The 25,092-nt window shown below is 35.0% G+C and overlaps 1 protein-coding gene across 4 annotated transcripts in view; it reads right to left on the reverse strand.

Annotated features, from left to right (window-relative positions):
• Positions 1 to 816: 816 nt before the first annotated feature.
• Positions 817 to 25,092, reverse strand: part of LOC136036029 (general transcription factor 3C polypeptide 5-like) — a 508,607-nt gene continuing 484,331 nt past the window's right edge. For all 4 annotated transcript variants that reach the window (XM_065717960.1, XM_065717958.1, XM_065717957.1 and 1 more), the window contains exons 2-3: positions 17,846 to 19,044; positions 817 to 1,885 (exon numbers count right to left, since the gene is read on the reverse strand). In XM_065717960.1, coding sequence (XP_065574032.1) covers positions 1,702 to 1,885; positions 17,846 to 19,041 — 1,380 coding nt within the window. In that variant the 5' untranslated portion in view covers positions 19,042 to 19,044 and the 3' untranslated portion in view covers positions 817 to 1,701. The remainder of the gene's footprint in view (positions 1,886 to 17,845; positions 19,045 to 25,092) is intronic.

Here is a 25,092-nt window from a genome sequence, read left to right on the forward strand (position 1 = left end):
GCAATCAATATCAAATTCATTGTCAAGAAACACAATCCAATTGAAAGAACTTTTTTCCGTCAACCTGGACCATCAAACGCCACAAGACTAATCCGAACAGCTAAAGCAAAAGATGGAGAAAACTTTTAAGATAGTCATGATTATTGATGAATCGCAATCCCAAGAACACTTTGAAGAATTACGAAAAAGAGCATTAAAACAAACCACAAACGAAAATGAAACACAACGTAATCTATGATTAAAAAGATTGCAACAACGAACATCAAATTGAATCACAAACGAAAACGATGCACAAAAGTAGTTGCAGTTAAAACACAAGCGACAACGACAACCACATGTATACAAGCCTGTCATGTACCAGTACCAGGAACCAAGCAAAGCTCGATCTCTTAGTACTTACATATAATATTTGCTAAAAATTGTTATAGCTGGTACGTTGATACACCAATAGCACTCCAGCTCTGCAGGCAGTGTTGCCACCACCAATGCAGCTGATGGAGCTAACAAGAGTACTGCTAGAGGCAGTATCTAATCAGAACTAATTGTCAGTGGCCAAGAGAATATGAATCACTTTTACTAAGTTTTTAACTTTCCAGGAAAGACTTCTAACATTTCACTAAATTTTAATTTCATACTAAATTTCCTGAAACTCAGTCTCTTGGTTATGCATTTTCTATTCAAGGTCAGAGAGAAATCTTCCAGGGACTTTCACATCACCCAGTATCAGATGATAAACATCATCCAGAATAAGTAAATGTCTTCCCAAACGTCATGAATAAAGCGAAGAATAATAAATTAGCATAAGCAGCCTCTTAATCAATAATAAAATAATTTTAATACAAATATTCAATTAAAGATTTAATCTGAAGTAAATATGTCAAAACATTGCTAACGAGCCATGATCATTCAAACATGACCCGTGACCTAAATAAAAAAGTTGGAGCTTTCTAAAATTTTATACAAAATAAATAAATAGTCAGAGCAACTATCAAAAGCTCGCTAAAAAAGAAGCAAATATGAGCATCTTTTTTTTACACCTCACTTTCAGGACACAACTATTTTTCCGAAAAGATCCAACTCCTTGGGAAGAGAATGAGAGGAATTCCTGGGCGGGGGAGTGAAAATCATGCACAATTCTGGTTATCTGGTATTTTCCATTTTTCTGTAGTGGGGGTCTTTTGAAACAGTTTTCAAAATGGCAGTGTTTTCTCTATTTCAAACCTATTTAGCATCTCTCCTCCCTTTGTTTTTAGAAGCAAGTTTATGTCTGAGAAAACCGTAAGAACTGAGAAAACTTTAAGTACAAAGATTCAAACCCTTGAGGCGGGTGAGGTTGGAAAAAAACTTTTCTTCGGATGAGAGAGGCCTACAACAGCATTTCCAGGCGAAACTTGTACGTGAGCAAAAGGTTCTTTTGGACGTGCCTGAGGGGTGAAGTATGTTTTTCTATCCCCCTAGGTCCAGAGGAGGGCTACTCTCATCCGTATGCAATGTTAAGCTTACAACAATCGTCTGAGATCTAGTAAGGAGGTCAAAATGATCTTGATTGGTGTGACGACTGCTTGGTTTTGGTATTTCAAAACTGACTATGTACATAATCTGACTATTTATACATTATTTGTACACTGTTTAGCTATTTATATACATTGCTGAAGCACTGAAGCAACAAGACAAATGGAGAAGAAACCCAAAAAAGCCAAATTACATCTTCTTTGGGTCAAAACTTTCATAATCATCGTCATCTTCTTCTGAGTCTTCGTCTTCATCTGCGTCAGAGAAATCGCTCATCTCAAGGTCTTCTTCTGCTTCTTCTCCATCATCTTCGTCACTTTCAGATAAAACTTCTTGGCTAGCTCCAACAGCTCCAGTCGTTTTCATTATCTCCCTAGAATAAGAGTAAGTATTAAGATAAATTACATCACATTAGCAGAAGCACTCATAATCGATTCCTTTTTTGCAGGTTGAATCAAGTGGGGTTGGGGAAGACTCCTACGACTGACATAATATTCTCTTAAATTGATTGGGCCTCAATGCTGCGAAAGCGTGTCACAATTGGTGACTAACGATAATAATGATCCTTCCTTTTTGGCGAATAAAGTGAAAGAGGCAAATAGCGGTAATAATACAACAGCAAAACGTCATTCTATTTTTCATACATCTTATTACCCAGTTACTGGCTCAAAATGACCACTAGTTCGGACAGAGAGGAAATGGTGACCTTTTCTACTTGTCTAATATTAATGCTTGCCGAGATCTACGAAATCAATAGATGGGCAGAAAATGTTTCTTTTTTTTGGCTAAGTTTTGATTACCTATACTTTTTTTTAACAAAAAAGACCTAGTGTAGCATTTTTTCTTTGTTTCAGAAATGGAGCGTTTTAAGTCTACCGTATTAAACATAGGCCTACCCCTTTATGTCAGTTTTTGTGTTCTGAAAACAGACCAATTTAAGCATGGACAAAGACAGCACTGGATAATATATCGTCAAACAGGATTACTTTGAACAAAACAGTAGCTCCCTTGTGGCATCTATTGGCCAAATATACAGTCTCTGTGTATCATCCACAAGGTGTCATGCAAATCAGAATGACATCAGGTTTAATATAGCTAGGCCTTTTTTTTCTTCAGTATACCTCGCGTATTATTGCTGCCTAGCGCTGATGAGCTAGTAATATATTTTCCATTTACATATAGTTTGAAAAAATTGACATAAATATTTTTAGAAATATGCGAGGAAGTTTTAATTTGGTCAACTAATAGAAAAATATAGAATGTTCAATACCAGTCATCTATTGATTTGACATTTCCCGCGGTTGAAGATGTGAAGAGCTATTCAAAGTTCCCTCCAATTTAAGGAAAAAATAGGGTTACTTCGAACACATGGTGCATGTTCAAGGATCCTTTCGTGTGTTCAATGTTACCATTGTCAAACTTTTCAGCTGTAACTTTGATTTTTTGTGGTGGCAGTTCTGGCATTTCTTGCACCCGGGCAAAATCTTGATTAGGGTCCTTTTCTCCTGTCTCCCAAAAGTTTTCATGTCAAATTTTAACAGAATTTTCATTTATTAACAACATTTTTCCATTTATTTAAATCTGATTTTCTTACTGTATCATCAGCAAAATTATTGAGTATCTAGTCCTAATTGATTGCTTCCAATTCTTCAATTTGATCTTTTTTTACAAGCTTATTAAGGTCTGCAAAAAAGAAGATAAAGTTTTTTTTTTAGTTTACCAGCGAATTGCACTCATTTCCTGTAACCCCTTGATGTAGGATTCTTTGGGTCAAATAAACAAATCAGGAGAAGAACCTTTGAGGAATACAAGATGCAGTACCCTGCCAAAAATTAAGTCCAAAAGGAGATGTTTTCAAGGCTCATCTGGGATGAGCTGACAAAGGATGACAATCAACCTTTAAAGTGGGTTCACAGCGTGCTTTCACAGAAAGCATTGCATGGAAAAATCGGCGAATTTACAAGAATCCCTGAAGTGAGACCTTAGCTGAAACTTTGAACTTAGCTGGGATGAAGGCCAGAACAGTGAATGTGAGGGTGGTCCCAATTCTGCTAAAAAGAAGAACTCAGGTCTCCCAATCAAACTGTCTGACTTCTATGCTGAGATAGCTTCCGGTTTTCCTGAATTTTTCTGTGACTCCTGTTTTTTTTTTAACATGATCTTAGTCTAATTTTTCCTGTTTTTTCTTTTTTTCAATATAAGTGGCGTTTTTTTTCTGTCGAATCGAAGAGAAAGACTCTGCAAATAAGTGGTTGTTCAAACTTACCAAAAGCATGGCCAACTACGAACCAATTAGGATCTTGCATGAACAGTACATAAAATAAAATAATATTGTTCAAAGTTGGACGAAGTGTGGGTAAATTTGAACGCGATTATCCCCCCCCCCCCCACTCTAAAAAAATTATGATCACTACGGAAGGGATAGAAACAATTTGCAAGGCCCTCTTCAGAAGTCAGAAATGCACATGGAAATCATTTTCTAAGTTGTTTTGTTACCATTTGCAAAAGCTACCGGAAGCAACGCTATAACGTTGCCTATAGTAAAGGCCATACGGCTCCAATGCTTTTTTCCCAGAGGGTATTTCATATAAAAAGGGTGTTCATATAAACTTTGGAGGTGGCTCATTCGAGTAAAAATCGGAAGTTCTAGTGCCCTTTTTAAGAATCAAATTGATCGGAGGACAAGTAGCCCCACCTTTTTTCCCCAAATGCATCCAATAAAAAATTTTAGATAGCCATTTTATTTAAAATAGCTCAAAGATTAGATAAAGAAAACTCCCGTGTTGACACAAACTCCAGGGCCCGAGACAGGCGTTGTAAGTTATGCTCTGGGGCATATATAGTTCTAATGGAAGGGATACTCGTATAAACTACAGAGGGGGCTCATTGGGGGCTTGATTGGAAACTGAAAGTTCTAGTTCACTTTTTAAGATTCAAAAGAGATCGGGGGGCAACTAGCCCCCCTCCCCCTCACGACCTTTTTTCCCAAACTTATCCGATAAAAATTTTGAGATAATAATTTTCTTAAAAATAGTTCAAAGATTAGATAACAAAACTTCGGGGTCGACGCAAACCCCTAGAGCCCGGGAGTAAGTATTTTAAACTATGCCCCAGGGGCATACAAGTGTTTTTATGCAATGAGAGATCGTATAAACTTCAGATGTGGCTCATTCAATTGGAAATTGAAAGGTCAAGTTGCCTCTATGAGTCATAAGGGATCAAGGGCATCTACAACGCCCCAAACACACACCCTTGTTTCTCCAAATGCATCTAATCAAAATTCTAAGATTTTCAGTTTGTTTAAAATAGTCCAACGATCAGATAACGAAAATTCTAAAGACGTATAAACTCCAGAAGGGACTCGAATGATTAGAACTTGAAAATTCTAATTCCCTTTTCAAGATCTAAAAATGATCCGATGGCAACTAGCCCCCCCCCCCACCAAACCCTCTTTTGCCCAAATGCGTCCGATCAAATTATTTATAGAGCCATTCTGTTCAAAATAGACCAAAGACCATATGTCAAACACAGCCCCCAAAACCTGGTGGCAACTGTTGTAAATTATGCCACGGAGGCATATAAGGTTTTTATGCAAGGGATGGTCACATAAAATTCGGAGTAGCCTCATTCGATTGTAATCAGAATTAATAGTTTTTTTTTAAGAGTCAAGAGTGATCGAAGGGAAACTAGCGCCCCATCCCTTCAAGGCCCTTTTTCTCCAAGTGTATCCGATAAACATTTTGAGATAACCATTTTGTTCGAAATATTTTAAAGACTAAATAACAAAAGCCCAGGGTCGACACAACCTCCTAGAGCCCGAGGGAAGTGTTTTAAGTTATGTCCCGGGGGCAGATAAGGTTTTATGTAAGGAGTGGCAGCATAAACATCAGAAGTAGCTCATTTGATTGGAAACTCAAAGTTCTAGTTACCTTTTTAAAAGTTATCAAAAACAATCTGCGGGAGTTTACCCCTTGTTTTCTCCAAATACATCCAACCAAAATTTTAGGATAACCATTTTGTTTGAAACAGTCGAACGATCAGATGAAAAAAAAGCTTCGGGGTCAACATATCCCCCCCGCCCCAAAACCTGGAGAAAGAGTTGTAAGTTATGCCCCGGGAGTATATAAGGTTTTATGGAAGAGGAGGTAGTATAAATATCGAAGGGGACTCAAATGATCAGAGATTGAAAGTTCCCTTAAAGAAAAAAAAAGAAAAGATTAAGAGTCAAAAATGATCCGATGGCAACTAGCCTCCCGCTACCAACCCTAAGGTCATAATGCTCCAATATTTTTCCCCCAGAGGCCTTTCATTTGGAAAGAATGGTGGGTATATGTTTTGGAGAGGGATAAGTCAATCGGAAATGGGAGATTATGTTGCCTTTTTTAGGAGTCAAGAATGATCAGAGGGCAAATAGCCCCCCAAGGCCTTTTTTCTCCATATGAATCCGATAAAAATTTTACAATGCTTCAGAGATCAGATAACAAAAACTCCGGGGTCGGCAAAACCCCCCAATATAATATTAGCTGCGATTTTAACTTAATTTTATCAAGAAAAAGCCAATGGGGCTACATTTTAGAGAAGATCAGATGTATCTTGATGCATTGGTACTGATCCCAACTAAAATAACCAAGTAATGACAGTTTGAACATTGCATAGCAAAATACTTTTTTATAGTTTCCAACAAAATAATGAATTATCAAGTGAAACTCAGTTTGGCTTCCGTAAAGGGCTGCAACTTCCGTAAGGGCATGCTTTGCAACATCTGGTTGATTTTGTGAATTATGTGTTTGAGAGAGGGGATATACCAATGTTTATTTTATTGATGTCCGTAAAGTGTTCGATACTGTGGATTTCACAGCGTTGATTAAACGGTTGGAATCACTATGTATTCGTGGAAATTGTTTAAAATGGTTTAAAAGTTACCTAACAGGGAGATCGCTCGGAGTTGTAATTGATAATGTTATGTCTTCGGCGTTTTCGGTTAGGTACGGAGTACCTCAAGGGTCATTGCTCGGTCCATTATTATATTTAGTGTATGTTGATTTCAGGCGTTTTTACCTGAAGGAAGCCTGCACTATATCTTTTGCTGACGACACTGCTTTGAATTTATTTGGAAAGTCTATAGATGACTTGGTAAGTAAAGCGAATCGTGTACTGGAAAGACTCGAAGAGTTCATGAATGTAAACTTTCTATGTGTGAATATGAGTAAGATATTTTTGATGACTTACAGTAGAGTGGGTCGTCCTGTCGATTTAACTGGCCTGGTTACACTGTACGGAAAGCCTATTCAGCAGGTTGGTAAACTGCGTTACCTAGGATTCAGAGTGGATTGTCATCTGTCGTGGAGAAATCATAGTGAAGCTATTTCTGTTAAGATTGCCCGTGGTGTGGGCATACTTCGACGTTTTAAAAATTCCTGCCACAGACGATTTTTCCTACATTTTATTATTCATTAATTTACTAGTATATAGCTTATGATTGCTTTATCTGGAGTATCAATTATTTTACAAATTATAAGCGAGTGTAGGTTCTTCAGAATAAAGCGATTAGGATTTTTGGTAAATATGTTATATGTAAATATGGACAAATTAGAGATTTTCAAGCTTCTACATTTGTTTATCAGTATATGAATGATCTAGTCCATGCAATTTTTAAGAAGTTTTATTGTTTGAATTTCCAAGTGCATGATTATGAAACGAGAAATAGTGATGATATAGGCAATTGAGACAACAGGTACAGATACATAAGCATTTACGGTAAGATATATGGGCCCGCCTTTTTGGAATAAGTTGCCAGTGAGCATTAGGATGGCTGAACACCCGTTTTCATTTAAGAAAAAATAAAAGATCTTTTGTTAGAAAGTAATGAAATTACTTTCAGAAATTTGTTAGATAGTAATTTGTTTTATAGGGTAAGGTAAAGGTAAAGGATACGGCATTAGACTTTACAGTCCGTACCGGCGGTGCTGATCTCCGTTTCTTGGCCCTTCAGCCAGGAAGTGCAATGGGGGGTAGGGGGCCAGCCATCCTGTGCTTTCGCACACCCTTCCTGTTTACCTTCCCCAGATTTCTCCAGGTACCCATTTAGAGCTGGGTCAACTCTGGCTAAGCTTACAGAGTCACGCCACTGACCCCCGTCCCAAAATGAAGAATTGGGTGCACTGGGATTCGAACCCGCGTCCTCTCAGACAAGGGATCCCGAATCCAGCACACTAACCCACTCGGCCATGACGGCCGATGGCTGGCCGTTTAAATATTGTATTGTTTTTTTTTAGATAAGAGAGATTTATTTGAAGTTTAGTTGATTATGGTTATGTTTTGATTTTTAATGGAATATATATTTTTACTTGTTATTGCCGTACGTCTGCAAAACTGTAAAGTTTTTCTTGGTACGGCAGCATTTTGTGAAAGATGGGTTTAGGTTTTGTATGTGATGAAAATAAATAAATAAATATAAAAAAATAATAATTGTCGGGAGTTCATTTTTTGTCGAAAAAAGGAAACTGATTGAATTGAATATTCTCTTATATGGGTGTCTCGGATATAGTGTCCACGTTTCGCATTTTCAAAATATAACGAAGGCTTTAAGAGATGGTGTTCCAAGTCACGACTAAGGAGTTTCATCCTTTTTTGAAGGAAAATTCCGGAGTGGGGGTTTCAACGCCACCACGGTTTTCCGCCACCGTATGTTTTCCGCCACCCAGGAAATCCGGCATCATCAAGAGGATTAGTTGGGTCAGAATAGACAGGTTAGGTTAGTCTATGTCTATATTTGTGTCTATATCTGTGCCTATGTCTATATCTATTTCTATGTCTATATCTATGTCTATTTCAGTCCTTATGTCTATGTCTATTCTGCCCTACCCCAATTAAAAGGTGGCGGAAAACCACGGTGGCGTTAAATCACTGCTACAAAAATTTCGACAGTGGTTCCAAAATTGCAGTGTCGAATCATCAGTGCCTTTACGACCATTCAACAAGCAGAAGAGGAAGAAACGTACAAGCGTAAATGTTTATGTTTTGATGGAGGAGTTGACTCGTGTGACTACCAATCTACTCACTTGCATGAGTGACAACAGCGCGTTCTTCAGCTTTGAAAGATAATCTTAATTCTTTAGAATAAACCAATTCGTTAGAAGATTCTTTAGAATTTCACATTTGTTTGATCCATAATTAGCGGTTATTGGAATTTAATCCGCAGATTTTTTTTTTTTTTTAACCACAGAATTAGTCTGATGATGGGCCACTACTAACCTGGTACTTGGTACAAGGATACTCATTGGGTAATACTCATTGAGGAATTGCTAACAAAAGAGACCTGTGCCATTTTTGTCAATAAGTTCCATACTCATCTCCGACCAAACCCCATTTTATAATTAGTTTGGTTGGGGTAGTGACCAAAATCAGTGGTAAAAGAAAATCCACTGGTGGTTTTGTGGTCCTCAGCGTGCTATGCTTTTGTCTTCACTCCTACCTGCTTCATAATTTTCTTTTTCTCTGTAATTATATGATGTCGCTGTTTGCCCTGTCTGCCTGCCTACTGATCATCAAACAGTTCGTGGTAACGAACTGTTTGATAAGGAGCGTTGCAGCTCAACAGTAACCGAAACTCTAAAAACAGAGAATTGATAAAAATAGATAGATCAAAAGAATCGAATTTTGATGCTTATTCAAAATATACAAAATTCATCAAGATTAATAATATCCAACAAAAGCTACGAGCCTCAGAAAATTTGCCAAATTTTCGAAAAGGGTGAAACACCCTCAAAACATCAAGTGATCCTAATTAAAACCACACCATCAGAGAACCTCATCAGTCTATCAGAGAACCCTACCGTAGAGGTTTCAAGCTTCTACATGCAAAACGTTGAATTTTGCATTTTTTGCAATAATGATCACAGATGCGTGTTTATTTTTATTTTTTCCCCAGGGGTGATCGTATCTAATCAGTGGTCCTAGAAGGCCGGGATAGGACTCATTTGATCGTAAATCAGAAGATCAGGTGCCCTTTTAAGTGACAGAAAATATTGGAGAGCGCCTAGACCAATCCTTCACGCTTTTTCCCTAAAGTCGCCTGACCAAAATTTTGAGATCGCCATTCTGTTCAGCATACTGGAAAGATTTAGTAACTATCTATTTGAGGACTGCTTGACACTCCACAGTCCCCAGGGAAGGGCTGTAAGCCATGCACTTTGGCCACTATTTACATATAGTATTGGTATTGGGAAGTATACAGATATTTTTCGGGAGGATTTTCTGGCGCGGGGAATACATGGGAGGATCTTTCAACCGAGAAATTTCCGTGGGGAAGGGAATTTTCGCTGGATGGGGAGCCGAAATTCCCGGCATTATTTAAAACGATCAGAAACTAAATAAAAAAAACAGGTTTTTCAACTGAAAGCTAGGAGCAGCATTAAAACGAATCTTTGCGCAAAAGTTTCCCAGAACTTTGAGTCCAATACCAATTCTAACTAACTTAAACAAGAAGTCAAACTATATTGTAAAAAGGTAGACGTTGTGGAGGGGGCAAAACCCCCTCATATACGTGATAATTTCTATTCGTCTTAAGTTTCAATGTTGCTCCTTAATTTCAGTTTAAAAAAAAAAATAATTATGACACGAGATCAGAGTAGATATTCAGCATTGCGTGTAGTAAACCTGCAAGCTCGTTTACACTGTCGCACCAGAAGGGTCTTGCTCCTATTGTTGCATGTGATTTGAACTGTAGCCTGTTTGATCTTCAAAGTCCCTAGTCTGATATTTTGCTTAATACTTTTGCTGATCTTGAAGCCACCTTAAACGACTAGAATTTTACGTATACTTATATTAGTGGCTCGACTTCAATCCTTGACTTCACACTTAAACCGATATCGATTTTAGCTTCTTCTTACCAACATGGTGATAATTCCATCAGTGGTCCTGACAATCCTCAATGTCAAGTGATCTTGCTATACCATACCCCAAGGATCGCAAATTCTTGTCTGATTCAGTGGAATACCAGACCGACTAAAATGTTATTTCAGCCGAATTCAAATGTTGACATTGGCTTCTATTATGAGATTCAATTCTTTTGAGAATATCTTGTAGTAACCTTGTCGAAATTTTCGACAGACAGCAACAGGTCTTGTCGCAATATAGGTGACACTGTCGAAACTTCACTAAACGTGTAAAACAGATGAGAAACAATTGGTGTCGAAATTCAAGGGTCCTTTGACGAAAACATAGTTGTCAAATTTGCCGGTACAACGAGCGATTTTGATGATTATTATTTGTAATAGTATTTCACATGAAAAAACAGTAATTATTTTTTTAATCGTAGTTTTTAATCTGAGGAACTGCTGCTTGGCCTCATCGTATGTTCAGTGTGTTCATCGTATGTTCATCCATCAGAATGTTCATCATATTTTCAAGCATTTGGCTTGGTTGATCACAACACCCTAATTCATTTATCACTGAATAAATTTGAGGTACACCCTCTCATAGTAAGTTTTATCAATTTTTTTTTCAAATAGATCCCAAGCTGTAAAATACAAAATATTCTCTCCGAACCGTTCCCTAATTGGTGTGGAATTCCAATCCCACCTAAAATGTTAATGAAACATGTTAAACTCCTCGGTGTCCCAAACTTCTAATAATCATAAGTAGGACATCTAGGACTACTTATAGTAGTCCTATATATATGTCCTATATATATATATATATATATATTAATTTATATATATATAATATATATATATATATATATATATATATATATATATATATATATATATATATATATATATATATATATATATATATATATATATATATATATATATATATATATATATATATATATATATATATATATATATATATATATATATATATATATATATATATATAGGACATATAGGACATAGTCCTATATATATAATCTTATAGTCCTATACATATAGTCCTATATGTCATATATATATGTCCTACTAATAATCAATCAGTTCGTGGTAACGAACTGTAGTAAGGAGCGACCCGGCTCAATAGTAAACGAAACTCTAAAAAACGGAATTTTGATGCTAAAAGATACATCAAAAGAATCGAATTTTCACGCTGATTCTAAATATATAAATTTCAATTAATTCAGTCTTTTTCATCAAAAGTTACGAGCCTGAGAAAATTTGCCTTATTTTGGAAAATAGGGGGAAACATCCCATAAAAGTCAAAGAATCTTAACGAAAATCACACCATCGCATTCGGCGTATCAGAGAACCCTATAGCAAAAATTCAAGCTCCTATCTAAAAAAAATGTGGAATTTCGTATTTTTTGCCAGAAGACAAATCACGGGCGCGTGTTTATTTGTTTGTTTGTTTTTTTTGTTTTGTTTTTTGTTTTTTTTTTTTCCAGGGGTCATCGTATCGACCAAGTGGTCCTACAGTGTCGCAAGAGGGCTCATTCTTAAGGAAATGAAAAGATCTAGTGCCCTTTTTAAGTGATCAAAAAAACTGGAGGGCACCTAGGCCCCCTCCCACCCTCATTTTTTCCCAAAGTCAACGGATTAAAATTTTGAGATAGCCATTTTGTTCCACATAGTCGAAAACCATAATAACTATGTCTTTGGGAATGACTTACTCCCCCACAATCTCTGGGGGAGGGGCTGCAAGTTACAAACTATGACCAGTGTTTACATATAGTAATGGTTATTGGGAAGTGTACAGACGTTTTCATGGGGATTTTTTTGGTTTGGAGGGTGGGGTTGATGGGAGGGGGCTATGTGGGAGGATCTTTCCTTGGAGGAATATGTCATGGGGGAAGAAAAATTTAATGAAAAGGGCGCAGGATTTTCTAGCATTACGATAAAAAAAACAATGAAAAAATAAACATGAAAACGTTTTTTCAATTGAGAGTAAGGAATAGCATTGAAATTTAAAACGAACAGAGATTATTACGCATATGAGGGATTCTAAAAATGCTTTAGCATAAAGAGCGAGGTATTTAAGAGGAGATAAATATCTCGCTCTTTATGCTAAAGTATTTTTAGTAATTTCAACTATTTATTCTGCGGCCTTTTTGATTCATGGGTCATTCTGAAAGAATTGGGACAAAACTTACGATTTAGTGTAAAGAGCGAGGTATTAACGAGGGTACAAACCCCCTCGTACACATAATAAAATTATAAGAATATAAAAGTTTGTTACGTAAGTTAATTCTTAAGTTACGCATATTTTTTACTAATAAAAAGGTTTGTTAAAAATTAAAAGTTCTAGTAGCCTTTTTAAGTAACCGAAAAATTGGAGGGCAGCTAGGCCTCCTTCCTCACCCCTTATTTCTCAAAATCGGCTGATCAAAACTAAGAGAAAGCCATTTAGCCCAAAAAAAAATTAATATACAACTTTCATTTCAATAATTTATGTGCGGAGAGCCAAAATCGAACCTGCATTAACTCAAAAACGTTCAGAAATTAAATAAAAAAAAAACTTGCTTTTTTTAACTGAAAGTAAGGAGCGACATTAAAACTTAAAACGAACAGAAATTACTCCGTATATGAAATGGGTTGTCCCCTCCGCAATCCCTCGCTCTTACGCTAAAGTTTGACTCTTTGCCACAATTCTACTTTTTAAAACAATTAAAAGCTTTAGCGTAAAGAGCGAGGGATTGCGGAGGGGACAACCCATTTCATATACGGAGTAATTTCTGTTCGTTTTAAGTTTTAATGTCGCTCCGTACTTTCAGTTAAAAAAAAACTAGTTTTTTTTTATTTAATCATAAGTAGGACTATAGAATTCTTGAGATATGATCATAAGAAGGACATCCATATCTCAAGAATTCTAGACTTTCCAGACAAAAGATAGTCAAAACTAATTTGTTTTTTCAAGTGGATTAAACTAGGAGATTAACTTTGAAATGGGCAAATGCTGACAACACTTTAAGTGTGAACAACAAAGAAATCTTTGCTGGATCATTAAATCCGCGGGTAAGTGGGCCATTCCAGATAGCGTTTATAAAGAGACCTATATCACACCATTATGTCACATCAAACAAAAACAAAGTAGAAACAATAGGGAAATATTTTTTTTCCAAGATATATATATATATATATATATATATATATATATATATATATATATATATATATATATATATATATATATATATATATATATATATATATATATATATATATATATATATATATACTCTGGTATTGTGCTGAAGACAGCCCTTAGACATAGGGCCGAAATATCCACTGAACTGAATTCCACTCTCTTGGAAAAAAATATTTCCCTATTGTTTCTAGTTTGTTTTTGTTTGATGTGACATAATGGTGTGATATAGATCTCTCTATAAACGCTATCTGGAATGGCCTATATATATATATATATATATATATATATATATATATATATATATATATATATATATATACTTACATTAAAATGTGAGAATTAAAACTAATAATGTTTTTAGAAACTTTTTAAAACAGCCCTAGCCAAAAAAATCCCCACGTACTTCGACATGTTTCGAATTGGGTTCCGACTTACGTCGAAAACAGGTAATTTTTTTGTTGTGTCAAATTTGTAAGTGAAAACATTCCAATTTAAGAAAATCGGAGTTTTGGACCCTATTCTTATAAAACATCAAACTTCTAATCAAATAGTTAGATTCGTAGATGTTTTTTCGACATACTGAAACCCTTTTCAAATCAAAAATCTTCACAAGTCTTCTGAAGTAGAAAAAGTGTTTTTTTACAAAAACTATCGAATGATCAGTACCTATATCCTAGATTAAATAAAAACCAAGCTTTTTCAAGTGAAAGTAAGGAATAGAATTAAAACTTAAAACAAACAGAAATTATTACGTATATGATGGGATTCGCCCCCACATCAATGCCTCGCTCTTTACGTTAAAGTTCAAATTTTGTTCCAATTCTTTAAGAATGACCCCTGAATCACAAAAGATTTAATTAGAATATATAGCTCTTTTGAAAGTACTAAAAGAAAACTTTAGCGTAAACAGCGAGGCATTAACGAGGGGGCGAACCCCCTCATATACGTAATAATTACTGTTCGTTTTAAGATTTAATATCGCTCCTTACTTTCAGTTGAAAAAATGTTTGTTTTTTTTATATTTAATTTCTGACCGTTTTTTAATTAATGCTGGAAAATCTGTTGCCCCCTTCATGGAATATTTCCTTTCTCCATGAAAAATTCCTCCATGGAAAGATCCTCCGACGTTACCCTCTCCCTCTGACTCCCCACCAGAGAAAATCCCCCTCGAAACGTCTGTATACTTCCCATTAACCAATGCTATATGTAAACAATGGGCAAAGTTCACAACTTGCATCCCTTCCCCCGGGGACTTGCAAAATGGCTATCGCAAAACTTCGATCGGGTGACTTTGGGGAAAAATGAGCGTGGGAGGGAGCCTAGTTGGCTTCCAAATTTTTGGTCACTTAAAAAGGGCACTACTAGGTCGATACAATCACCCCTAGGAATAAAAAAAAAACAATAAAACACGCATCCGTGGTCTTTCTTCTGGCCAAAAAACACAAAATTCAACATTTATGCAGATAGGAGCTTGAAACCTCTACAGTAGGGTTTTCTGATACGCTGAATTTTCTGGTATGATTTTCGTAAAGATTCTATGACTTTTAGGGTGTGTTTCCCCCTTTTTTCGAAAATAAGGCAAATAACCTCAGGCTCGTAACTTTTGATAGCCAAGACTAAACTTGATGAAACTTATATATTTGAAGTCAGCATAAGAATCCGATTGGTTCTACGTTTTATAGAGTTTCGGTTACTATTGAACCAGATCGCTCCTTACTTACAGTTTGTTACCACGAACTGTTTGATATCAAAAGTGAAAAAAATAGGTTTTCAGCAAGATTCTTGAAAACTATCAAGTTTTAATGACTGAGATATGGTGGCTGTAGATTTTAAGTAGATTTTAATCTCCTTCTAAAGGCCAAATTAATGCTTATGTCCTTGTACATCCTTTTTATTGCTAAGTTTTCATTCATGCGCATATTTTCACTAGATTTGAGATCTTGTAAAAGATCATTTTACAGGTTCATTAAGATTGCAGAAGGTGCAAATTAAAATAAGACTATTTAAAAAAAGGTCTATTTTCAAAATGAAAAAATAACAAAAACGAATAACTTAGATATTTAAATGTTTTGGCTAGACCCTATTCTAAATTTCAGAACCCGTGTAAACTTTTTCTTGGATCATAATGCCCTTGGGTCATAATAGACCTTGCTTGGGCGAATGAAAAGTTCCAATCTTGACAAACTGCGAATATAAAACAAAGGAAAAGCTCCATAACTTAAAGGAATAGGGAAAAATGGAAAAAAACGTAGGCCATACCTGGCAGTAAGGCAATAAGGTAAAAAAATTTCCCATCGCGTTTTTTACCTTTAAGTTTTTCACAGATTATTAAAAATATGTTTTTTGTCATAAAGTTTAGAAGACTTGGTTTGTCTGTCACCTATTCGGAAGCTAGAGAATTGGAGCGCTAGAGCAATGGAGATTCTTTGGTCGAAATGGGGAAAAAATCAGAACTTTTTAGTGCAAATCCTGACTTTGTTTATTATTTTGAAACTCTGTGATTTCTCGTCAAAATTCGGACCCCAAAAAGTCAGAAACATGAAGTATCAATTTGAATGAACAGTCTAGATCTTTTTTTGAGAAAATTGAAATTTTGAGCGTTGTCCTATTTGGATGAATTTACAATAACCCTAGAATAGGAATCCAAAAAGGAAAAAAACGCTAAAAACTACTTCCTCTACTTATACTATAATCAACGTACACTTGAATTAGGAACTACCCTCACACGATAAGCCAGCATCAGGAGAAAACATCCAAAAAGGCTACAGAAACAATATCCACAGAATAGCCAAAGGTTGGCCAGATCAAGATTGTTTAGTATGTATATTGGACAAAATAATAGATCTCCCTATACAAAAAGAACATAGAAAAAGAATATAGAACTGCCCAGAAGAGTCGATATGAAGTTTAGGTCAGAGACATACTCGACGGGGCAGGGGGGAGGGTGCAATCCTCCCTTGTTCTCTAAAAATACCGTTTTGGTATTTTCGCTCGAAAAAATTTACAAAAAAAACAAAAATGTCCCCTAGATTTGGTAAAATAGCTGTTTTTTACCTTATAAAAAAATCCTTATACCTCTCTTACATCTTTGAGGCTAAGCCCCATTGGCTTGGGCTCTATCCACTAGTAACATAAATTTTGTGGACACAATAAATTGAAACGCAATACATTAAAACTTGCCTAGTTTGTGATTCAGAACTAAGAAGTGGAACAAGAATCAATATCGGAAAAATGTTTGATATTGTCCATTATTATCCCTCTATCAGAATAAAAGCAAAAGAATTGTGTGGAAATCACTTTTTCGTATTTTCGACCCTAATCCCCAGTTTATGCCAATAAAAATGCCCCTCTCCCAAGGATCAAACATATGCGCGCAAATATTATTTTATTTAACACGGTGATTATTTTTAAGGCACTAAATTCTTTTTGAATTTCACAATTCTGTTCTGGTATTAGGCCACTTCTGTTGACTGGTGATCTAAAACGTATTCGCATAAATTATTACCGATACTGCAAATTTCTTTTATATCTACCTCGTTCTTAACGAAATACAAAACTGGTTAAAAAGTATTGTGCGACAGATATTACTGGTGCTTTCGAAAAATTATCTGCGACGCTAGCTATTGAAGCGCTTTATAGGTTAGGATGTTTTCATCGCCTTATCCGTCTTTTTTCTGTATGTGATTAAATTTGTTTCTTTTGTATTACTTTTGCTGTTTTTCTTTTGTATTTTACTCCACTTAACCTCTGTTTTGTGAAGTAGGTGATAAATAAATTATTATTATTATTTACTCCTGGATGAAATCCGTGGCAATCACTCGTTCGGTACTTTTAAAACTCAGCTTAAGATTTTTCTAACATTAAAATATAAAATGGATATTCAAAGTTTTAATTATGACATTGATTAGTTTAATTTTAATTTATTTGTTTTTTTACTTATTATTATTATTACAGGGGCTTGGATGGTAGCTGATTTTGCCCTATGCATTGAATGGGGTTAAAGGATCGATAGGTTTTAAATGTGGGGATCGACAGAGGATTGGTGTCTTCTTTTGTTGCTTGAGTTTTTGTATTAACTGGATGGAGTGAATTCTTTTATTTATTTGTTTTAAGTTTTGTTATTTAGCCTCCATACTACGGGCCATGGAGCCTTATGGAGACCATTGGAATAGTGCTCTTGTAAATATTTTTGTTGTAATAATATATTGAACTGAACTGAACTGGACTGATACAGTAAAGAACATACCTCATAATTAGTTCTCGTATTTTCTCGTCAACACCGGGTTTCAGCCAACCATGTTTTTCTGTACATTTAGTAGTCAAAGGAGTTGCTTTTAACAATGCTTGCACATCAGGTATTTTAATATTCATAAGTTGGTAACACGTTTGCCTCAGTGCAGGTATCGTGCCTGGTGTAAATAAAAACTCACTTTCTGATATTAATGTCTCTTTTCTAGCCCCCTTCTTGACCTCCTTCACTTTTGAAGGAGCTTGAACTTCTCTCCTACTTTTATATTTAAATTCACTAGTTGTACCAATCAAACACGATTTTCGAAGTCGATATTCAAGTGCTTGATATTCCCTTGCTTTCACATCTTTGGATGGATCGTATCCAAATTTTATCCACAAAGTGCGCCATGGACCCAATTTTTGGTGATAGGAAACAAGAGGTAGTATGAGTCCAACATATGAGTTTTGACCAAAGAGATAGGTAAGTTCTGATTTTGACCAAACCGGCCTTTCTTCGAATTTTTCTTGAACACGTTGCAAGGTAATTTTAGAAATATATTCTTTAGGAGCGGCGAGAAAAGGTTTCATGGGAACCGGTTCACCAAAATGGTGAAATACTGTGTTTCTCTTTCTTTTAGCTCTAGTTCTTGATATGAATTCTCCGCCAGGTTTGATGGTCGCTTTCATTTGTAAATCTACAGGATATTCTAAGCGAGAAAAGCCGATTGGAGGAAGGAAAGAAGGCATGTCCATGCTTGACATATCTGTCTGCTCCTCAATCCTTGCGATATCCAATAGTTCAGCAAAATTATATAAGCTACCATCAGGGCCTTTCTCAAGTGGCAAATATTGAAAGTCACACATAGCCTTTGCTTGATAAGTAATACCAATAGTACCAAGTACTTCCACAATAAAAATATCAGGAGTTGGCGTTTCTCCTGAATTCACCTTTTTGCGTTTTCTTACAATTCTTACAAGCAAATCATTGGTTTTCACTCGGTCCAGGCGTGACGGTTTGGAATTATGGCTTTCAGGCCTGAACCGTAGTTCCATTCGTTTGCCTTCACAGTATGCTTCGTCAACTGACTTCTGGCCACCAAGCATGTCAATTACATCACCTGCTTTATTTTCATCAAATACAAGAGGCAGCTCAACGTTAACCAGCCCCTTTCCAAGGTTGACAGCTTTCATTTTTGTTTTGACTTCCATCATTTACTTAAAAAAGAAAACAAAATGAGCACGGACGTAAAACAGAGGAGAAAAAACAAGAAATGTAAGGTGTCTATGCACAGAGAATGACAGGGTTGACAATGACTCCAGAAAAAGAAATCACTATGTACATTTTACATAAATGAGGACACTAGATAGCAGAAATTCCTTGAAAAGCTATAATTCTTTTGGCTCTGCTTATCAAAATTAACAGACTGAGTTCGAACAGTTTAATAATCATCCACCTTGAGTAATTTGAAGTGTTACTCTATCCTTCATTAACAAAATTAACATCATTAAAAAAAAGGAAATTCCCTATTCAAAAATAAAAGGTTTCCACAGACCTCTTAGGAGAGGAGAGAGATGAAAAAGCAAATTTTTAGGCTATTTATTTTCAATCTTTCTAAAAGTAGGAGGTGTTTGAATCCCCTTCCCAGGGGAAAAGGTACCAAAGCCCATGTGCATGGTAAAGTTTATGGGGAATATAATATAGAATGAAAATTGGTTAAAAACATAAGCTAACCTAACACAACCTAACCTCATCTAACCAAACCTGATCTAGCTGGACATAACAGATCATCATCAAACCTTTCATTAAACTGAAAAAGGTGACTGACAACACTGACAAAATCCAAGGAGAAAAAAAGGTGTTAATGTCAACATTCACCAGTGAATGTTGACATTCACCAATTTGCGGACACTCACAGTAACATACACACACACACACATATATATATATATATATATATATATATATATATATATATATATATATATAAGTTGTCTGTGTGTGTGTGTGTGTCTGTCGACTGACGTCATGTTTTCGACCGACGAAATTACAGACCGGGACATCGGGACACAAATGACGACCGGGACACCGGCACATAGGGAATATAAATGACGACCGGGACACTCAATGAGAAAGCGACCGGGACACAAGGAATGTTCGATTAGCAATCACCATCAACAAAGCACCAGGACAAAAATGACGACCGGTACACAGGGAGTATAAGCGACGACCAGGACATAAGTAAAAAAAAAACTAAAAAAACTAAAAAAAAGGTAAAAACTACAAAAAAGCTAAAAAGAAAAAAAAACCTAAAAACTAATAAAAAAAACTAAAAAAAGCTAAAAAACTAAAAAAAAAACTAAAAAAAAAAGAAAAAAGGAAAAAAAATAAAAATAAAGGAGAAAAACAAAACTAAAAAATAAAAATAAAAAAAAAACTAAAAAGAAAAAAGAAAAAAAAACTAAAAAAACTAAAAAAAGTAAAAACCAAAAAAACTAAAAAGAAAAAAAGGGGAAAAATACAAAAATTTATTTCATTATATACCATTTCAAAAACGAATGTATATACAGACCGGGACACCGGGATACAAATGACGACCGTGACACAGGGAATATAAATGACGACCGGGACACAGGGACACAACTACAACGGGGACGCCGGGGGTCACAGGGGGATATATAAATGACGACGGGGACACAGGGAATGTTCGATTAGCAATCACCATCAACAAAGCTCAAGGGCAATCATTAGAATCATGAGGTATAACTAAAAAAACTAAAAAGGTATAACTAAAAAAGGTAAAAAACTAAAAACTAAAAAAAAGACCAATTCAAAAACGAATGTATATACAGACCGGGACACCGAGACACAAATGACGACTGGGACACCGGGACACAAGGAATATAAATGACGCCCGGGACACTCAAAGAGAAATCACAGACTGGGACACCGGGACACAAATGACGACCGGGACACAGGGACACAACTACAACGGGGACGCCGGGGGCACAGGGGGATATATAAATGACGACGGCGACACAGGGAATGGTCAATTAGCAATCACCATCAACAAAGCTAAAGGGCAATCATTAGAATCATGAGGTATAGATCTGAATACGGATTGTTTTCCCATGGACCATTATATGTTGCATGTTCAAGAGTCGGTAAACCTGACAATCTATTTATATGCACAGACAATGGGACAGCAAAGAATGTTGTATATTCGCAAGTTTTACGTAGTTAAAAACATATATATATATATATATAGATATATATATATATATATATATATATATATATATATATATATATATATATATATATATATATATATATATATATATATATATATATATATATATATATATATGTATATATATATATATATATATATATATATATATATATATATATATATATATATATATATATATATAGGAAAACGACTATTTTTAATTTAATCTGATCTGGTCTCTGATACGCCTTCCAAATTTCATCGTTCTAGCTTATCTGGAAGTGCCTAAACTAGCAAAACCGGGACAGACAGACCGACCGACCGACAGAATTTGCGATCGCTATATGTCACTTGGTTAATACCAAGTGCCATAAAAAGGGTAATAGAAATTCAGATTACCAATCCAATGAGTCCCTTCCGAAGTATGTAGGACCACCCTCTCTATAAGAACTTATATGCCCCTAGACCCTTGCCCTGAGATCTGTGGGGACGGGAATGCCTTCCTCAAAGACATAATTTCCGGAACAAATTTGCTATCATAAAATTTTGATTGGACGTTTTGGAGAAATGATGAATGTGTGTCGGGAGGGGGGGCTGGTTTCTCTCAATTCACTTTTGACTCTTAATAAGGGCACCATAACTTCCAATTTCAAATTAAAATAGCCCCGTTTGAGGATTATAAGACCATCCATTCCATAAAAATCTTATATGCCCCTAGGGTGGGACTTACAACCCTATCTCCAGGGCACTGGGTGGGGGTCAACCCTAGAGTGAGTGTTATATGTTCTTTGGACTGTTTTGAGCAAAATTACTATTTCACAATTGTAACCGCATTTGTTAGGTGAAGAGGGTTAGTTGGGGCGGTTGCTTGCTGCCCTCCATCACTTTTGACTTATAAGAGATCTAGAACTTCCAATATTCAACGAAATGAGCCTCCTTCAAAGTGGTAAACAACCATCCCTTCCATAAAAACCTTAAATGCTCCCTTAAATGCTTGCCCCCTTGCTCTGGGGATTCGTTACAACCCCAAAAGCCTTATCATAGGATATTTAGACTATTTTGAATAAAATAGCTATCTCACAATTTGCATTAGATCCATTTTGATACAATACGACGTGTTTGTTAGGGGAGGGGTTGCTCAAAAAGGATATTAAAACTTCTGATTGCAAACCCAATGAGCCCCCTCTGAAGTGTATATGACCACACTTTCTATAAAAACTTATATCCAATAAGTTTTATTGTTTTATAATAAGTATTATATCCAACTACGTTGAACGAAATGGCTACCTCAAAATTTCGCTTGGAAATGTTTTAGGAAATGATGGGCATGGTGGGGGGTGTATTAGCCCTTCGGTCACTTCGACTGATAACAAAGGCACTAGTCTTCTCAATTTCCATTCAAATGAGTCCTTTTTGAAGTTTCTACGAAAACGCTTTCGATAAAAATCCCATATACACCAAGGGCATAACCTACAGCCCTCGTCCTGACGGCTTTGAGGGGGTTGTCATCTTCAAAGACATAATTTATCGACTTTTCAAGCACGTTGAACATGGCTGTAACAAAATTTTTATCAGAAGCGTTTAGAGAAATGGTGGGCGTGAGAAGGGAGCATTCGTCCTCCGATTGCTTTCGAATATTAAAGTGGGCACTAGCCCTCTCAGTTCCCAATCGAATGGGCCCTTTTTGAAGTTTCTACGACAATACTTTTTGTCAAACCTCATGTGCAACAAGGCATGACTTACAACCTTAGCCCTGAGGGCTCTGAGGGGGGGTGTCATCCTCAAAGGCATAATTTCTGGACCTTCAACGAATAAAATGGCTTGCTCAAAATGTTGATTGGACTTGCTTTGGGAAAGTGTGGGCGTGAGAAGAGGGTTAATTGCTCTCCAATCACTTTCGACTATTAAAAAGGGCACTAGCCATTTCAATTTCCAATTGAATGAGCCCTTTTGGAATGTCTACGACAACTCCTTCGATACAAAGTGCCCCTGTCTAAGACAAAAAAAAAGTAATAAAATAAATTAAACAATGCATTGTGTCAAGGTCATCCTTTACTTAGGCAGCGCTTTCAAAGCTCGAAAAGCAACTTTAGCGTAAAAAGTGGGGTATTGAGGGGGGGGGGTAACTCCCCTCACATTCGTAATAATTTCTGTTCGTTTTAAGTTTTATTATTGCTCCTTACTTTCATTTGAAATTTTATTGTTAAATTTTTTTTTTTTTAAAAGATGCTAGGAAATCCAGCTCCCCCTACATGGAAAAACTCTTCCCCGAAGAATTTCCTCGTAAAAACATCCTCCCGCGTACACCCGCGCCAGGAAATCTCCTCCAAACTGGAATTTACCCCCCTCCCTCTTTATTGGGAAGTGTATATATATATATATATATATATATATATATATATATATATATATATATATATATATATATATATATATATATATATATATATATATATATATATATATATATATATATATATATATATATATATGTATATGTATGTATATATGTATGTATATATATATATATATATATATATATATATATATATATATATATATATATATATATATATATATATATATATATATATATAAATATATATATATATATATATATATATATATATATATATATATATATATATATATGTATATATATTTATATATATATATATATATATGTATATATATATATATATGTATGTATATATGTATATATATATATATATATATATATAACATGTATAATACATATATATAATATATAATATATAGTATAATATGTATATATATGTATTAATACTTAAAGAAATTTTTAACTAATTTCGGAGGTTCGAGAAATGTTGTCACAGCGCCATTTATTTTGAAATGTGTTTCTAATTGAGCGGATTTTCTAAAAAATTAGCCACATGGTAAAGATGAATTCTATAATTGTTTAGTTCATTCAGGTTTTTTGCAATGTGTTAATATTTGTGATTTGGTAAAATTTATAATATTTAGTTTACCAATTGTTGCTAAAGGGAGGGATATATTAACAGGATAAGCTTGTTTTGGTTTTACTTGGTTGTTTTACATTTGCTGTTTTTTTTTCATAGGCATGTATTTTGGGGGTGATACCTGACGCGGGGATGCCATGGATATTCTGTGGTAGCCACAACACTGTGCTGGGTAGAGTTTAGAGTGGCGAAACCCTATGTAGGCCAGTGGATTCTCCTGATGAGCCCTTATGTTGGGTGTTGCCTCTGAATTATTTGTCTATATTATTTTTTCTATTGTTTGGTAAATGACGACTTATACTTATTGACGACATGACTGCCTGTCCATGGATTATTCTTTATGGTTGATTGTGTGTGGCTATGCTGTTTGACCTATGTGATTGTATGGATGAGTAGGGTTATATATATATATATATATATATTTTTTTTTTTTTTTTTTTTTTTTTTTTTTTTTTTTTTTTTTTTTTTTTTTTTTTTTTTTTTTTTTTTTTTTTTGTGTTTGTGCTGTAGCATTGGTGATTTCTCTTTTCATGATATATAAATATATACATATATATATATATATATACATATACATATATATATATATATATATATATATATATATATATATATATATAGATATATATATATATATATATATATATATATATATATATATATATATATATATATATATATATATATATAAATGCATATTTGCTCCCGGTACGTGTATTATACAATTATACTATCTTTACAAGCGAGCAATAATTGTGTATTTATTTATTTTTTCTCAAAAGCGGTTCCAGATGTTTTCGAGGAAATTTGTATTCTGGGATATTCTGGCCTATAAAAACGATCTATATATATATATATATATATTTTTGATTCTACAACCCTACAACATTATAATCAGGCAAAACCTAGTTTTGGGGAGGAAGTCTATTTTAAATTTAACTTACTGGCTATGATTCTACGTCGTTGGATTCAGCTTAGAGCAAATTGTCTTCCAATCCAGAACAGGCAAAAAACGTTCGACAAAAATAAAA

This window comes from Artemia franciscana, chromosome 15 (genome assembly GCF_032884065.1).
Source record: "Artemia franciscana chromosome 15, ASM3288406v1, whole genome shotgun sequence".
In the NCBI taxonomy this organism is placed as follows: Eukaryota; Metazoa; Arthropoda; class Branchiopoda; order Anostraca; family Artemiidae; genus Artemia; species Artemia franciscana.